This window comes from Primulina huaijiensis, chromosome 2 (genome assembly GCF_012295235.1).
Source record: "Primulina huaijiensis isolate GDHJ02 chromosome 2, ASM1229523v2, whole genome shotgun sequence".
Classification (NCBI taxonomy): Eukaryota; Viridiplantae; Streptophyta; class Magnoliopsida; order Lamiales; family Gesneriaceae; genus Primulina; species Primulina huaijiensis.
Genome location: NC_133307.1, coordinates 24675880 through 24693766, shown reverse-complemented (window position 1 = coordinate 24693766; position 17887 = coordinate 24675880). Strand labels below are relative to the sequence as shown.

Below are 17887 nucleotides of genomic sequence, written 5' to 3'. Positions count from 1 at the left end.
TTAAAAAAAAAGCCATACAAACATGCCACGAAATTTGTCTAATTGCATTATAAAACATCAGCTAATAGCCTAATTTTTTGAAAACAGAAAACTTGTCCTATGTTGCATCAAATACGTACAATATCACGGGGTAAGTTTACCTTTGATGGCGGCTCTGGCCATCTTTGGCTGGATTCTCATGGCATCATAAATGTAGGATGGTCCATGCTCTACATTTATTTATTTACGTACAAAAATTTGTGCTGTGTCCCCTTCCTCTATGCCTATTTGACATATCCGTTGGCCTTGTCAATTCCATATTGGTAAAATTTTAATTTTAGACAAGAAAAGGCCCATGACTTTACTTTCTCACGAAAATAACTAGGGAAAAATTAGAGTATTAGCGTTTAGGATATGAGATATATATATTTGTTTTTTGACAGAATTGTGGGATAATGATTTTAGTACCGAGAAGATTTCCTTTGGAACACTGAACACGATGAATTCTTCATTGTTATTTGAAAGTCAAATTATTCTTGATTCAGGCACCTATGTGGTTCCAGTCCCCCCTTGCTCTATCACGGCTATTAGCGAGGTTTTTTTATTACATTATGGTGGAGATAAGTATGAAAAATTTCGAAAAATAACCTTGTTCAAACTAAAATTTTGCAAATTAATCATACTCAAAGTGTATACAAATGCACTTGAGAGGAATATTTTTTTTCAAAAAAAATATTTGTCCACGATTATTTTGCTAACTATCCAGTCATAACTCAATATTAAAACACCACCAAACCATATATTAAAAAGAAAATACATATATATGGAGGACAACAGATCAGAGGTTACTTTTGTATCTTATTCTGGTTGATAACGAAACTTTAGTAAATATCTCGCAGACAATTTAAGTATATAAATTTACAATCAATTGATAAACATAGCACTTTAACCCTAATACGATCACTATTTTTCACGATGTTTCGGATACAAGTTCACAACACCCTGCATAAAAAGAGGTGTGCGTTATAGAGATTTGTTGACTTTATTAGGTAACATACTTTTGTGAAGTTGATAAATATGTAACCTTGATAAAGTATGACATATTTTTAAAGATTTTCACAAATTTTGTACATTTATTTTGCATGACTTTTATTGATATTTATAAGCTTTTTCATAGAACCCTATGTATTTTGTAATTTATGATTGTGATTTTTTTTTAAAAAAATTCTTTGAACTAACAGCTGAACGTCAATAAATTTTATGTATTTAAAATATTTTTAGCTGTCAATATAAATATTTTTACTTATTGATTTAATTTATGAAATATGATAAATAAATCAATACTAAATTTATTGCAATTAAACTTCAATTATTCAAATCAATTCTACATATTTATTTATTTAATTGCTATTTTTTAAAAAAAATATGCTACAATACTTTTCAATATCAATATTTAATAAAACTTAAAATAATTTCATTCATTTAAGTATTAAGTAAATTTTTTTTGAAAAAATATATCAATTTTTTTATGACATGTCTATAAATAAACAAAATAATTATTTATACATGAAAATAAAAATAATAATATCAAAATATTTGTAATTAGTTTAACTTTATAAAATTTTAATATAATATAATTATCATTATATATTTGTGTTCTTAAGTTTTTAAAAGTATATCAATGTATCAAACACACATTTCACACACACATATATATATATTCAAGTAAATAAAATGTTTTATTCCCTATCATATATATAAATTATGAGTTATAATCAAAATTTAAATACAAACTAACTAAAATTATAAAAAAATAACTAAACATCAAACGTAATATAATAATAATTAATAAAAAAACTACAATTTATTTATTAAAATAATAATGAATCAAGGAAATATTATATTTTTTTTATGTAGCATAATAATTTTTTTTATTTTTTTAATAAATATATGTGATTACAACTCGAAAAATAAAATGAACGATTTTTGATTTTAAACTATTGTTACCAATAAAAAAATGTTAAAAAAAATCCAGAGAAAAAGAAAAACACATGAAAAAAAAATGAATTAATTAGCTTTCGTATTGATATTATTCTTAAAAAATGAAAGTATACGAGTTTAATATATTTCTCAATTAAATGTTCATCCAAATCTTTATCTTGAATCAAAAACATTTTTTTGACTATTTATAATTGTACCTTAAGCTTTAATTCTTGTACTTAATAGAATTACATAGAGTCATTAAAAGTCTATTGAGATTTTAAAAACCTCTAGATTTTCTTAGAGTTTTTAAAAATCAAGTTGAATATCACATGAATTTTTAAAATTTTACAAATGTTTACATCAAGATATCACTAAACTTTTATAGAATTTATATAAAATCTAGATTGAATATCTCTAATCTTTTAAAATTCACAAAAATCATTAAAAGTCTAGAACCAATACAGCCTTAATGCAAGGAACAGCAAGAATATTTTAGACGGGTCAACCCTACCGATATTCACAATAAAAAATAATACTCTTAGTCGAACTCACATACAAGATGAGAGAAAATCTGAATCAAGAATAGCTGGATGTGCACCCACCTATCTTGAATTAATAGAGCAATCGATACCAATGTCAGGATTCAATCTATTGACCGATTTCAAACCAAAAGAGCAGCTAATTATATGGTAAATCTATGAAATCTGACAACTACACATTTTTTTTTTTTTATCTAGTCTACTTGAAACTCATAACACGCATAGAGTTGATATATTTAAAAGCCTTGATACACAACCTTGCGACATTTTATGAAAAATCAGAATCCAAGAATTCCAAGTTCAGACACTAGATCGTCTGACTTACCTATTCAAATGGCTCAATTAGAATAGGTGCTCAGTGCAGCCAGTACTGATCCTGTTGTTTCGAAAGTTGATGTCACGTCAGGGTAGCCTTTCCATGATGTGTTGACCTTGAGACAAGGATACATCCAACTCTTTACAGAAGATACAAAGTTATTAGGATCTGATTCCAGAATTGCTTCCCAATCCACCTGGACACCAGCTGGAATACTTCCTGTGAACTCCATATTAGCAGCAAGAAACAAGCCAAGCAACACCACGAATCCGACAACGGAAGATCCTCGACACAGTGGCATGAAATTATACCTAAAAAAGGTAGTTCAATATCAACCGTGGCAAACTGAAACCCTAAATATTCATAATTCAAATTGCAGTTCTGAGCTTACCAATAATATGTCATTCTTAGAATTGCCTCCCTTACATTCTCAAGGACATCAAAATCTGTTGACCCAAAATTTTCACCACAGTACGCATCACAAAGTGCCTGGATATTCAAATCCATCAATTCAGGGAAGCCGGAGACTTGATCGGAATTTAGAAGGATTCAATGAGACTAAGCTAGTTTGATGCATAAATGCTTAGCTTAAAAAACCACCTTACTTTATTAAGCTGTGTTTTTAAAAGAAGCGATTTATGTTTAAACATGAAAAAAAAGTATTTTTGTTCAAAAAGCTTCTTCATCCACCAAGACCGTGAAAGAATATAGGATCAAACGGAAAAAATTGTCGCAGGCCAAAGAACATGACATACACAGATGCACAAGTATGTAACAGCATCAATGAAGTCAAGTATGATAGTGCGTTAAAAGATGTCAAGGAACCTAATCATTGAATTTGGTGAAAGCTCACTGTCCCAAACCTAACCAATGTCCTAAAGGGAGAATTCAATCCGTGTATATGGTGTCGTATGATTTAAGAGAAGACTTATGAAGCAGGTGATGAAAGACTCGAGACAGTACTTGACAAGCCCCAAGTTCGGAAGAGATACCTCCCACGAAGAAGTCATTTCCACCTCAAAATCATCCCATCTCGCAGGTGTGCAAGGTGTTTTGATGGCAAAGTCAAAACCATTATCGCCCCTGAAGGAAAGAAATAAATCAGCAAACATAACCCTTGGACATTAAGCCAGCACCAAAAAATCAATTAATAAATAATTCAAAATATATAATCAATCAACAGTAGCCAAAAAGGAGTTGTAACATACGATTTTACTAGGGTGATTCTCGTACCTTCAAGATCCTTCCTGAAATAATAACACGATAAATTTAAACATGAGTACTTAAAAAAGTGGACCGCAAAAACAAAGGAATACAATAATTAAGGAACATTAAAAGAAAAAGATACCCCTCTACTGCTGTACTTTTACAGCAAGTAGCCAACCAGAAGTCCCTACCCACAGTTCTATAAAGATCTGAGCAGGATTCTGCTTTCAGTATCTGCGCATTGCATGTAAAGTGGTCAACGTAAGTAATTAATACATATATAATGCAAATAGTAAAAAAGATGTTCCATAATATCCACAACAATAAACTCGACTCTCCAATGGTAATTATTTAGAATGATGAGTGTGATTCCAAATAGAACCATACTAAATCTAAATGTGATCATAAATGCCGTCTAAAATCGGATGGATTTCTCAGCTTCTTGGACCAAAATATTAAATCTCGGTATTGTGTTGCCCGGCTCTGCACCTTACTTAAGGAGTACAACATGCCTATCAAACAAATTTCTAAAAGCCTAACCCTTCGCCATAAATAACTAAATCAGAAATGACTTTCTAATTTGCAAAAATCAAGAGAACGTTATAATGTCAATGAAAATCAAGAATGAAAAGAACAGTGGATGATAAGTGTCCACGAGAGAACAATATAACTCACTTCTTGCAATTTCTCATCTTCGTGAAGACTTATCATGTTGTCCTTCTTGTCTCGCACATGCTTATTGGTGTTTATCACTTCTTTAGCAACATTTAACGCTCTGCATATCACAAACAATGATATTGTTGAAAAGAGTTCAATTTAGAAAAAAAAGAGAAAAAAAAAAATTTCTCCTAAAAGAAATAAATACAAAGCCCCAACTTATCAGAAAGACAGATATATTCTTCACCTTTGAAAATTGGGAAAGTAGCGCACAACTTTGGCTTGCCCGAGAGTTAGCGGAGTGTGGGAACCAAATCCAGAATTGAACTCCTCACTAAATCACAAGAATGTCCAAAAATCAGAGACAACAGCAACCATGGTTTGCTGTGTCCATATGCATACATATACATACATATAAGCATATTTGCAAATTCATGCATATTTAACAATTTAATTTCTCGTGATCAGAATGTCTCCTAATTAGCGATCACAGAAGCCCTTCATTCTGACGGATTGGAAAATAACAGATAAATGTGGCCCCGAGCCTGTAAATAAAGGGTGACTTTTCGTCTCCAGGGCAAATTGAGAATCTTCAAACCAAGAATAAGTACAAACCATAAAAATCACAAGGCTGATACATACACATAGATAGAAAGGCCCTTAAAGTTGGCCATCTTTGATGTAGTAAATAAACTAAAAATTACCTCAACTTGTTAACCCATACAACTGGGTCACATGGTTCAGATATCTGCCTCCATTTGACGGCCAAAGAATAAACATTGTGCCATGACATTGAAGGATGTCCAAATGATCTATCATCAGTCGTGCTATAGGACACTGATGTTTCAGAGAAACTGCTAGTGCTACAACCAGCACCCCCTCTGTTCTGACTAGTATTGGGTTTTTCTTTTCTCCTGACTTTCTTCCCCTGCTTCGAAGTGCCTTTATTTGACTGCTTCCATTCATTTTGAAGCAAACGCCAAACTTTTGAAACCTTCTGTGCAATCTCGATAGTAGCGAGTCCTGCCATTCGGTACTGGTGCATTTCACGTTCAGATGAATGAATCAGTTAATACAAAGCTAAAATATAGCAGTAACACCAGGTTAAAGAAAAAGAAAATAAAATGGCAAACAGTGACCGGCTTCAATGATTGTTAAGTATTTTGTATAAGCTTTTATTTGTCACAATACCAAGTTGCTGTTGCTTCCTCTCCAAAGTAATGAAAATGCCACAACAATCACAACCATGTAGAATGTGTGGTAGAAAAACAAAGGATCAATTCATGACTCAATCAACATCACATTGCATGGTCAAGTTCCAATTTAATTGCATTATTGATTATCTTCCCGGTAGTACCCACAGTAAAAGTATTGACAAATTCTACTTTCCCATAGACACAACACCAGTTGCATGCTGAGCCTAGTTTTGAGTTCCATAATATATATATTGTATATATTGTAGAATATTGGGTTATCCTCATCTTATCAAGATTGATAGGATTATCATCGGCTTATCTAGATTGATATGATCTTGTTTCCATTCTCTTTTATATTTGAATTTTTAGGATTAGAATTATCGGTATCTAGTTATCCCTTAGATTTAGGAATTTAGTTAACTTAAGAGTCTATAAATTCATTGTATCTAACCATTATTTTTCAAAGCAATAATACAAGTGAAGTTTTGTTCTTTCTCTGCTATTCTCTCAAACTACATTTATAGCTGTACTTATGTTTGTAGTTCATTTGACAATCCACCACACTTCATGACATAATTCTTGTTAAATAAATGAGTACGCTAGATATCCCTCATCAGATATAAAACAATAATAATTGCTAATGTGATCCTCAATAGTCAAATGTCATTCTAGCCGAACGATTAGAAAAAACTAGAAACATATGCATGGCTTGCGCCACCTTGCAGTGAGGGAATGAGAATCTAACTCACAGAGTATCTATTGAAGGGGAGGAAGGCATATGAGTGACGTACATAAATTGAAGGAAATCATCATGAAATAATTTTTTTCTAAATTGTGCCCAATGTCTGGAAATTTGGGCATTTAAGTTAACTAAAGCTTAAGATAATGTAATTTCTCGTGAAAATAAAAATTAAAATAAATCGGGCAGTACCATGTTGAAAAATTATCTTTTTTCTATACCAACTCATTTGAATGTGAATCACCTGACGTCTATTGCGTAGGAATCCTCGGCAATGATACTGGATCTTCTTGCCAATAGAATCTGCACATTGTAGAAGTGAAGCCTTTTGTTTTGTGAGCGCAAATTCTTGCCTTTTCAGCTTTCCCTTTCTTAAAGAATCCCGCAAAGGAGGTTGCCTGTACACTTTTTCACACACATTCTTCGGATGCAGCCTTTTGCACCAATATTCCTGGGAAAAGTAGGGAGGACTATGAATAACGAAACAAGAATACATAACAAATTTTATGTGCTAAATTGAATAGATAACCCTTTTGCAGTCGCATTTAAGAATAAATCCTCTCTCCAGTCAAATGTTTTTAGCTAAATTGAATTGGATAAACATCATTCAACCACAATTCCATCCTCTCCAACCAGAAGCTCGTTCACAACTCACATTCAAACTAATGAACAAAACACATGATCCAACATTTACAATAAACAAAAGCATCCATTTACTAATCACACACAATTTACTACTAAGCATCTCTAACAATGCTTTGCGTGAATTATATAGCTATTTTACTTGCCATGCATATTGGTCTTCTCTTTGGTTCTATGCTAATTCAAAGTTCATTGGTGATACAAAATACTTGGGGGATCCAAGAAAAATATCATGTAAAAAGATGTGACTGAAGGAAATAGATATGGAAAGAAAAGGTTATGAATCATACTTTACCTTAAATAGGGGATCTATATCACCATCAAGGTTAAACCAACTAAATTCAGTGTTGTACTTTGAAGCAGTGTATAAAGCAATTTCTTTCTGCAAAAACATAGTAGAACAGTTGCACAAGGCAATGGTTAGCTCCTATAGTTCTGATGTCTGGATTACATTCATATACATCAACAAAGTAAAGAAGAAAATGCTTGTCCAAGACCAGCTACCACAATTTATTACGTCAGTGTCAACAAACTTCACATATTTAGACAATTTTCATGGGGTTATACTCTAAACTTGTAAGATAAACAGTCGTAATATACCTCCAGAAACTTCTATATAGACTAAGTTCACCAAGAATTCAACACCTTCTGTAAAGGTGAGGATTTGATCACCATATATTACTACAACTCTAAGGCAGTGACATCAAACAATTTAAAGGTATAACATCTATTAAACTAGGGCATGAAATAACTAGAGAATTTCCATTCACTTTTCCATCTTGCCTCTGTAACCTCTGCATGTCTCTCTCAGAAACCACCTATTTAAATAAATTCAGCAAAACCCATTACCGTGAGGAACCAAGATAGGAAAGGAAACAGTAAATGCATCTTTGTTTGTCATTTGCAGTAATGCTATCGAACAATTTAAAATTTATAGCTTTTATTAGAACCATGGGAAACAATAGATCTTCTGAAATTTTTTGACAGCACACAAGTTGTCTCTCTGTGGAACTTATTTACACATAAACATTTTATCAACTAAATCTTGTAAAAAAAGAAATGACCTGAAGCTTTTTCCAATGATATCACAATGAAAAATAAATCACCTGGTAGAAGGCTAAACACTGGAGCACAAACTTTTCCATTGAATCTAATTCAATATCTAAAGCCGCATCATAATCTTTCACCTGCACGATGAAATTCACAAGATGTCAGGCTATAAACTAAAAAAGAATATTTACATATTAACAAAACCACCGAGAGAAAGTTAAAGTGCAAAATGGAACAGCGAATAGAGAGAAATTCTCATACCGCCTCTTTGAATTCCCCAATGGCATGATAACAAGACGCTCTTAAATAAAGGCATTCAATATTGGAGCTCTCAATGCTCAATCCCGCCGATAATTCCTTAATTGCATTCCTGTAACCATCAATAAGAAAATAGACTTAGAGATCAGTAAAAATATAACACATGAAAACACTCTGCAAGAGATGGTCATATCAAACCCAAGCACACTATTTAAAAGATACATGATAATACATAAACATAAATATATTTAAATTATTGAGATTTATTTAAAAATACGTGAGATAATTAAACAAATGAAAACATAACACATTGGATTGGAAATGAAACAGAACTGACAGGAAATGTACTCGAAGATCGAAGTTACAAAATAACTTAAACAAAAGCTTCAGAATCGCGAGAGAGCATGATCACAAAACAGATTTAATTTTACATCTTGAGTTCCAAACACTCGACAGTAATTTACAACAATTGGCACTTCTAGCTTCATAGAATTACTATATCAACAACAGATGCTTCCAAATTTTTTACCTGTGCTCTCCTATCCCATGGAGTAGTAGCCCACGTAGATGATATGCTTTGGCAAACCTACAGACAAAAATAAAATTTTCAATATGCTTCATCTACATATATGAATCAAATCTATTTATATTCAACCCCCTCAAGCTTATGAGACTCTTTTCCACTATCAATGCTGGGAAACGTGCAACTAGGCTCGTTAAAACACTGGTGAAAGATTAATTGTTGACAGATAGTGGGCAGATGGGCAGCATCTAGAAAGAAATTCAACAGAAATGCACAAATTGTATCCCAGGATCGATATTTAATTAAATACCCGTAAGAGAAATCCATACGCGGAGCACTAGATGAGATAACAAAAATGGAAAAACATAGTGACGAAATTCGAAACAAGTAACATAATGGAAAGAAGTAAATTCAGAACATAATTTACCAAGTTATTGTTTTACTTCAATACGTAGTATTCAGTCACTCAAACACCTTATCAATCAATCATTCGGCACTCATATCGGAAAACACTAGATATAAGCATGGAAACTAAAACATCATAAAAATTGTGTACCTGCCATCAATTTGAAGAATATCGTGAAGACAGTGTAGAGCCTTTTCTGAATCCGCCATGTCTTGATAAAACTGTCAAAAAATTCAAAACATCACCTAGAATTACTGTTCATCTGATTTGATCAGATAACAGATAGGAAATCTATGTGCTCTCACAAACTTCCATAAACTGAAAGGATTAAGTGTCACAAGCAAGTTGCAATTTACACAAATTGAGATATCATTCTAACAAATATTGAAACAACAAACTGTGATGGATTGTAAATATGGATTAATTTTTCCAGAAAATCACCATGTTCCTTCATTTTATAGCAGAGGAACAAGTTGAAAGGCTGTTGTGGATCATCACAGGGTGAAATAAATGGGATATGGAAGTATGAAAGATAATTGGTGTCTGACAAGTTAGCCTATGTAAAGGAAGATAGGTTAGTCTGAGATGCTTAGAGATGTGTCTGAATGAAAATGTTTTCATTATAATTTAACAATGCTCCCACATGAGGCATGTAACAAATTTTAGTTTACCATATGAGGCATGTAACAAATTTTAGTTTACCACATGCATCATCATTATAGTTTCCAAAATTCAGAAACACGGATGAAAAGGAAGCATTGAGTTTGTTTTACATTCTTTGCTCTCTACTTGCAGAAAAATTAAGATATTTATTTGGTTTCTAAGGGTATGCTGCATGCCTATAAGTTGTGAATCATTCTTTGCAGGAGAAAAAGGTAAGAACTCGTAGACAACTATGCATGCACTCAATAATACCTGTGTAAGATGAGTCCAAGCTTCAAGGAAATTTTGATCGATTTGGATTGCTTTCAGGTGTGCCTCTTCAGCTCTTTTATATTCACCAAGTGAGGATAGAGACAAACCCTATAAAACAAACCAAACACAATTTACCTCTACACTTTTTGTGTAAGCCATTAACTTTGCTGAACATAAGTAACTGAAGCTTAGTTGTTGTGGACTGACCAAGTAAGTGTACGCAGATTTGTTATCTGAGTCAACATTTACACATGCAGTTAAGTCTTTAACAGCAGCTTCGTAATCCTTAAATTTAAAATTTACAATACCTGCAAGTTTTTATATTAACATGATTATTTCTGTAGCGCCTAACAAAGTAACAAGCAATTTAAAGGGGGAAAACAAAAGAAGGAAGGAGCCTTCATCTTTCATGATAAGCACAACGTGCAACAAACAAGTCTAGATGCTGGAGTCCTAACGATGTTAAAGCAGAAATCATCTGCTTGGCCAACATGAAATAATATCTCATATATCTGTTATTTGAATAGAATCAATAAACCATTTTGCCCAGACTAGAAGAGATAGCCAAGAACGCGGGTTATCTTTATTTAATTTGAAATATGATCATTAAGAACATGATAAAGGCTGAGGTAAACTGGATCAAATCATAAAACAACAGCATATATTATTGAGTCGTTGTAAGTACCCCTTTCATGCAATATGTCCACCGAGTTTGGCTCAAATTCCAGCGCTTTCGTCAAGTCAGCAATTGCCTGACACCAAGAAATAATGGGAAGGTTAATGCCTACAAAAATAAGCGAAAAAAGACACCCACAGAATGTGCTTGCATAATCACTAGTTTGTGATATCTCCACAAGGATCCAGTGGATCATAAACAAAATATCAATGCAACTCTCATGTAATATGCTAATATTTATGGTAACAAAATTTCAACAGTGCTGGCCCCCCAGCCCCAACCAATGCCTCACCACAAACCATCTCTATATCTTCAATTCAATCTCTACTGAATGGCATCCTCTGCTTTCCTCAAACTACCATGGACAACAACATTATAACAATCCAAGTTGATTATAAAAATATAATCTTCTTAAGCAACTCGTTGTTGAAAATAACCTCCCAAGGTCAATCTCAATTATTATTTTCTAAAATATGTTTGGTTTGTTCTTTAAAACCAATTCTCATCTTTAGAAACAAAGACAACACCATCTTATTTTCATATTATTTTCTAAAAACTCATTTTCAGATCTCCCAACAAAACCATTACTTTTAATTCATGTTTTCATATTTCCTAAAAAATACAATGTTGTTATATTATATGAAATTATACGATGTTACGCCTAAAAAAATCCACATACCATTAATATGGAATATTTCAAATGACCGAATCAAAAACTCTTATTTATTTCACAAATTTATGATATCATATCTCTAAACAAATGTTTATATGATTTGACAACTATAAGTTTTTTTGTGAAAAAAAAAAAATCAAAACCGAACATACACTTCATTTCCTAATATTTTTCAAAAAAATCATTTCTCAAAACAGCTAACTGGAAGCAGCGAAAACAAAGCCAAACATTAACACCCTTAATTGCTTCCTGGAGAAAGAAGCCATAAAAAAAATTGTGGACATCTACTGAAAATGACAAATCAACATACCGCTACAAATTTTATAGTTAGTTAGAGAATGTGACACATGTTAAACAAAAAATGTCATGACATATAACATATGCAGAAAGTCAATTATCACTATGATTAGAGTATCAAAGCATAATAGTGAAATCAATGATTGTTCAATGAAGTTATCAAATGACAAAAACAGAGGACAATGTTGAAACTTCGGGTGTCCAGAATGGGGGCTGTTTGCTGCTTCTTGAACATGTAGAACATACAGTTTTTCACACAATGAATGCTGCAAATTGCGTTGATTGAAATTTTATAGAGGGTTTGATGGAGAAAGTTAAATTTGATCAAATCTACGGTCTTTATCAATAAAGATTGGAAGGACAGGAAAACCAGCTTTCTCAGTCACAGAAGAACACACATAACCAATTTCAGAGGAACTACATCAAAGGAAATTTAACTAACAAAAATTCCTTTAAAAAAGATGTATTCAAAATAAGAGAGAGTAATTCCACCTCAGCAGATTCTCCCAAGGCCGCTCGGGCTTGCCCTCTACGTTTCCAAGCCTCGCCAGCTAATGAGTTTGATTGTATTGCCTATTCAAAACAACCATGTTGTGTATCCAACTTTAAAGACTAAGTTTTACCCTAATACTGGATTTGTAGAAACATACCTTTGTAAAATCAGCAATAGCAGTATGTAATTCTCGTTGAAAAGCATAAGCTGTTCCCCTTCCAATTAGTGCCTCGGGGTAATCAGGATCTTCCTGTAGTATCTGAAACATGAAGCAAAACATGAATGCCTGAGAAACAACCATTGTGGCAAACATTATTTTTGCCTTCCAACCGCAAAACATGGAGAGACGTTGATTTTCTGAATCGTATGACAAACTTGAAAACAGGAAAGAAAGAAAAAAAATTATCGACCTTGTCAAAAATAGATATAGCATGATCATAGTTTCCATCATTAACCTGCAAAAATATAGAAAACATCATAACTTATTGGGTAAAAAAAAATCACAATATCCTTCGACGAGTAGAACACAATAGCAATCTTGAAACATGCTGAATCATTTAATTAACAAAGCACCATCTTCAAAATGGTTTGCTAATAAATTCCCCCAGTCTCAAATAAACCATTAGAACTCTGGCTCTAGGTGTCTTTTGAAGGTAAATGGCCCACTTATCATGACATAGATAAAGTTATTCGATTTCTTAGAAAAGTGAGATGATGGGCTAAAAAATCACCTAATTGATGAAACAGCAGCAGCAGGATATAACACAAAGTCACATGTTCACTAATTACTTTTTGGCACGTCACAGCCTCAAAGATACAAAAGTACCGGGATTCATGTTGTTTTTCCTTCACATCGTATGAAACATCCAAAAAGAAAATTGCATTATCCTCGAAAAAAATTTAGAACATTAATTCCCCAGTCAAGAGTAACTTCCATCAGTCACGCATATTCCGAACCCTCACTGTCATTTTATTGAATACATACAAAGTCAAATTGCACCAAAATGAAAAATGGGGCGTACATGAAAATTATGAATGGTAAAAACAAAACGAAGTATCTACTTAATAACAAGGAAAAATTAAACAAAGTTAGCATCAAACTAATTCTGAAACATTAAAAGCCAAAAATCGCTAATTCAAGTTACGATTACTAACCAGAAATGGATCTATTTTACTTATCATAATACCAAGAAACTGGTGGAAATTACCTGCGCAATGCCCCTTGATAATCTAAAATCTACATTTATTGACTTATTCTTTGATATCCGCGCAACACAGAACTTTTTGCTCCTTTTGTCCTCGTCAAGCAATTCATGATGTATGTCAGATATATTAATCGATGAACTGCAGATATCAGACAAATCAATAGAATCATTAGAAAGCACTGAAGAATCAATGCATGATTCGGCTGAATCACTCAACCCAGACTGTCCTGCAAACTTGTCGTATATTCCATCACTCTTGTTAGACATCCCATTAGTCTTGTCACACATCCCATTAGTTTTTCTTTCTTGACTCTCTTGATTTTTGGTTGATGGACTGCCAAGCACTTTAGTTCCATTGACATTAAGACCTGACTGGTTTTTCACTCTGTCATTGACCTCCCATTGATAACTTGACTTGCTGAATGGTTCAAGTTTTCCATTTGACCTGACATGGCTGTCGGATACTTCGCTTGATTCCATTGAAATAATAGATTCATATGCCGGGAATGACGAACCAGCTGACTCCATCTCATGGTTTGAAAAGGTAGAAGTAGAACTTTGTTTTGCAATTCTCACGAGATCTTCCAACTCCAAAAGTTGTTTTAGATCTGCAGACTGAGAAGCAGAATACTCATAACCTTGCTCCCACACTGAAAGAGCTTCCTCTTTCTTTCCCAGAGCAGAAAATGCGTGACCTGGAACTCAAAGAATTCAGATCAGGTTGAGCAATATAAAGTCATGTAGAATAAAACAATAAAATAAAATTTTAAATTTAATAATGACTAATAAAATTGATCGAATGACAGTGAAAGTTTTTTTGATTTGGAAAAATCACTAGCCCCCTCATACAGTTACGGCAATCATAGGAGAGAACTCCGCCTAAAGAATGCACAACATTCATCTTTTCCATAACCTACATTTATAGATCTACACCTGGATTCAAAGAACACAATGAGACATATAATAAAAGGAAGGTTCACCAATTTAAAATCTTTAAAAATTTGTGTTGTATCCAATAAGTACAATCTACGCTTAGTTTACATTTAATTTGGCAGTGAAAATCATGTTTTATTATGAGTAATCCAATTTTAAACCAAAACCAATGAACTACAAAGAACTACCAACATTTTGCCTTAATAATTATTCATGCTCACTCTGCAACATTTAACACCAATGATACACCTTGAAGATGACTAACCTAGAGTAAATTCTTTATATTTCTGCATATCGCGCACGTATTAGCAAAAAGTTGACCAAAACTAACTCACATTTTAAGGCACTGCGTGAACCTCACCTGACACTAAGCATAGATACTGAAAAATACCATTTCAAATTCCATGCTTGACGTATATTTTTTCATGAAATCTGATTCCATTGTTTCACATCAATCAAAGTGAACTCATTAAAAATGTCGATAAATGATAGAAAGATTACCTTTTAGTATATAGGCTTGGATAAGCGTAGGGTCAAGCTTTAACGCCTTATCGCAATCCTTTATTGCATGCTTATGCAACTCCAATTGGCTATAGCAAAATGCTCGATTGCTGAACTCACATCACCACAATGAAAACATAAAAAGTATATCAAATTCAGTAGAACAATTTCCGAAGATCCAATCAGCTAAAGCCGAATGCCCAATTGCTGAATTCAACATCAGTACATCGCAACAGAATTTATTTTTTATATAAAAAAAACAAGTGCTCCAGAGTTAGCACTAAAATAGCAAGTCTCCTTGGCTACAACAAAAGCGCTTGACCACTGAACTCAAAATCATTACAACAAAAGCCCAAAAATCAAATTCAACACATCATTTTACACAAAACCCAACCATCCAGAGTTAGTTTAGGTAGCATGAATAATTAGCTAGAGCAAAACGCTCGATTGCCGAAAGCCACACATCATAACCAAAAACCAAAATAATAGATCACTGCACGAAATCCCATTATTTAAGAACCAACAATTAAATAGCAAAACAAAATCCAAAATCAAAATTACCAGAGGTCCTGGATAACGCAGGAGTGAGCAAGGAGAGAATCGAGAACGCGGATTGCCTTTGACCAATCCTTCGAGCAGCACAGCTTAGCAAGCTCAATCCGCTCCGCCGCCGCGGCCGTCGCCATTGGCAACAAAATCTGGATTAAACAGGAGTGAATAGATCAGATGCGGTTGTATGTAATAGTTTCGTTCTTTGCTCGTGTTTGGGGCGAGACGGAGAAATGAGGGGCAGATATGGAAAACTGGAATAAGAAGTACCACGGGCAGCCGGAACAAGGAGATTTTGACAAATATCACTCACAGAAAGGAAGGACGTCGTCGTAATTTCAATTAACGCGGTCAGACACTAGACTGCCCAGCCCGCACGAAAGAGCCCGTGATAAAAAGTTTAGTCAACAGGCCCAGCCCGATTGAAATAATTTCAAAAAAATTATATAAAAAGACCCTTTATATGAAATTGTATCTACATCTATGGGGGAAAACAATAGCAAATTTTTCTTCGCGTGAGTCTCCTGTGAGACGGGTCAATCTTACCCATATTCACAATAAAAAGTAATACTCTTAGCATAAAAAGTTATACTTTTTCATGGATGACCCAAATAAGAGATCCGTCTCACAAATATGACCCGTGAGACCGTCTCACACAAGTTTTTTCCTTTTTCTTCTCTTCCAAACCAATAATTTTTTTAAAAAAATCTCAAATGAATATTACTGACTAATAATATGAATGAAGTTTTCTTATTGAAAATTCATTATCAATAACAATTTTTAAATAAGCTAAGGGCAATTTATTAAAATTCATAATATTTTAATGTCCTGCTTTTCACTCTTATAAGAAACTAGAGTTTAAATCCGACTTCATATTAAACCAACGCCGAGCCGGGTAAGAGTGTCTATAAGTCGGTTTGAGACATGTTATGAGATTTAGTTAATTCACTTCTTAAATTTGACAAAACATAGTGATATTATGTTGTATATTATGGTAATTTGATTAAGATATTTGAAATCATGGATTTTAAATTTACAATTTTAAATGTTTTAAGTTTATTTTTTATGCATCAAACACGAAATTCACTCTCGATAATTTAGACATTATACTATATACTATTTATAAAACAAGATAATTGCACATTTGGTGTAGTCTTTTCCTTAATTCCAAAGATGTCATTTTACACATTTAACCCTAAGGCATATTTAACTTTCTGGAATACTCTTAAATTTTGATACTTTATGATTTTAAAAAAATCATGTTACAAAGTCTCATATCATATTTAAATTTTCTAAATAGCATAATTAAAGCAGAACGTTCAAAACAAAATATGTACACATATATGTTAAAGAGTAACCACATTTGGTGAATCTTTATTCTCAATTCCAAGACTATTTTTTAACACAATATATATTTAAATTTATATCCTATTTAATTTTGTTGAATATTGTAATTAACGGAAACTTTCAAAATAATATATATAATATTTATACTATTATATTAAGTGTGAGGACATGATAATAACTACCTAGAGAGGACACCAACTTTTTTTCCAATTTTACCCTTATATGATATCTATACTATCTATACTATTATATTAAGTGTGAGGACATGATAATAACTATCTAGAGAGGACACCAACTTTTTTTTCCCAATTTTACCTTTATATGATATTAATATTACACTTTTTTTTTGTTTTAATTTCAACACACTTTTATTTTTATTTCAACAATTCAAGTATCAATTTAGTCCCTCCATAATTTGTCAAATTTCACTTTAATTCATCGATAATAATAAAAAAGATTGTACACACACGCATCGCGTGTGCATTGTAACAAGTACATATAATGTCACATACACAACATGTGTACACAGTCGTTTGTATTTATTAACAATAATGACTTATTTTAAATTCACGTAAATCTATATTATTATATTAAGTGTGAGAACATGATAATAACTACCTAGAGAGGACACCGATTTTTTTTCCAATTTTACCCTTATATGATATTAATATTATACTTTTGTTTTATTTTTTGTTTTAATTTCAACACACTTTTATTTTTATTTATTTTTATTTCAACAATTCAAATATCAATNTGTGTGTGTGTGTGTGTGTGTGTGTGTGTGTGTGTGTGTGTGTGTGTAAC

General features: G+C 32.6%; 1 protein-coding gene across 3 annotated transcripts; it reads right to left on the bottom strand.

Annotated features, from left to right (window-relative positions):
- Window positions 1–2549: 2549 nt before the first annotated feature.
- LOC140970857 (suppressor of RPS4-RLD 1) lies at window positions 2550–16013 on the bottom strand. 3 transcript variants are annotated; one of them, XM_073432807.1, is made up of 24 exons: window positions 15749–16013; window positions 15188–15297; window positions 13757–14448; window positions 12959–13003; window positions 12706–12807; window positions 12548–12628; window positions 11095–11161; window positions 10617–10717; window positions 10410–10517; window positions 9645–9715; window positions 9095–9151; window positions 8569–8677; window positions 8364–8444; window positions 7553–7639; window positions 6860–7066; window positions 5385–5716; window positions 4928–5014; window positions 4699–4798; window positions 4166–4257; window positions 4026–4064; window positions 3810–3900; window positions 3209–3306; window positions 2827–3128; window positions 2550–2568 (listed from the first exon to the last, which is right to left on the bottom strand). In XM_073432807.1, the coding sequence occupies exons 1-23, from the start codon at window positions 15871–15873 to the stop codon at window positions 2840–2842; spliced, it is 3171 nt and encodes a 1056-aa protein (XP_073288908.1). In that variant the 5' UTR covers window positions 15874–16013; the 3' UTR covers window positions 2550–2568; window positions 2827–2839. The 3 variants fall into 3 exon arrangements, with proteins under 3 accessions (XP_073288908.1, XP_073288907.1, XP_073288906.1); XM_073432806.1 differs by having other exon boundaries at window positions 2550–2564; XM_073432805.1 differs by lacking the exon at window positions 2550–2568 and having other exon boundaries at window positions 2601–3128; window positions 15749–16012.
- Between the last annotated feature and the right edge of the window lie 1874 nt (window positions 16014–17887).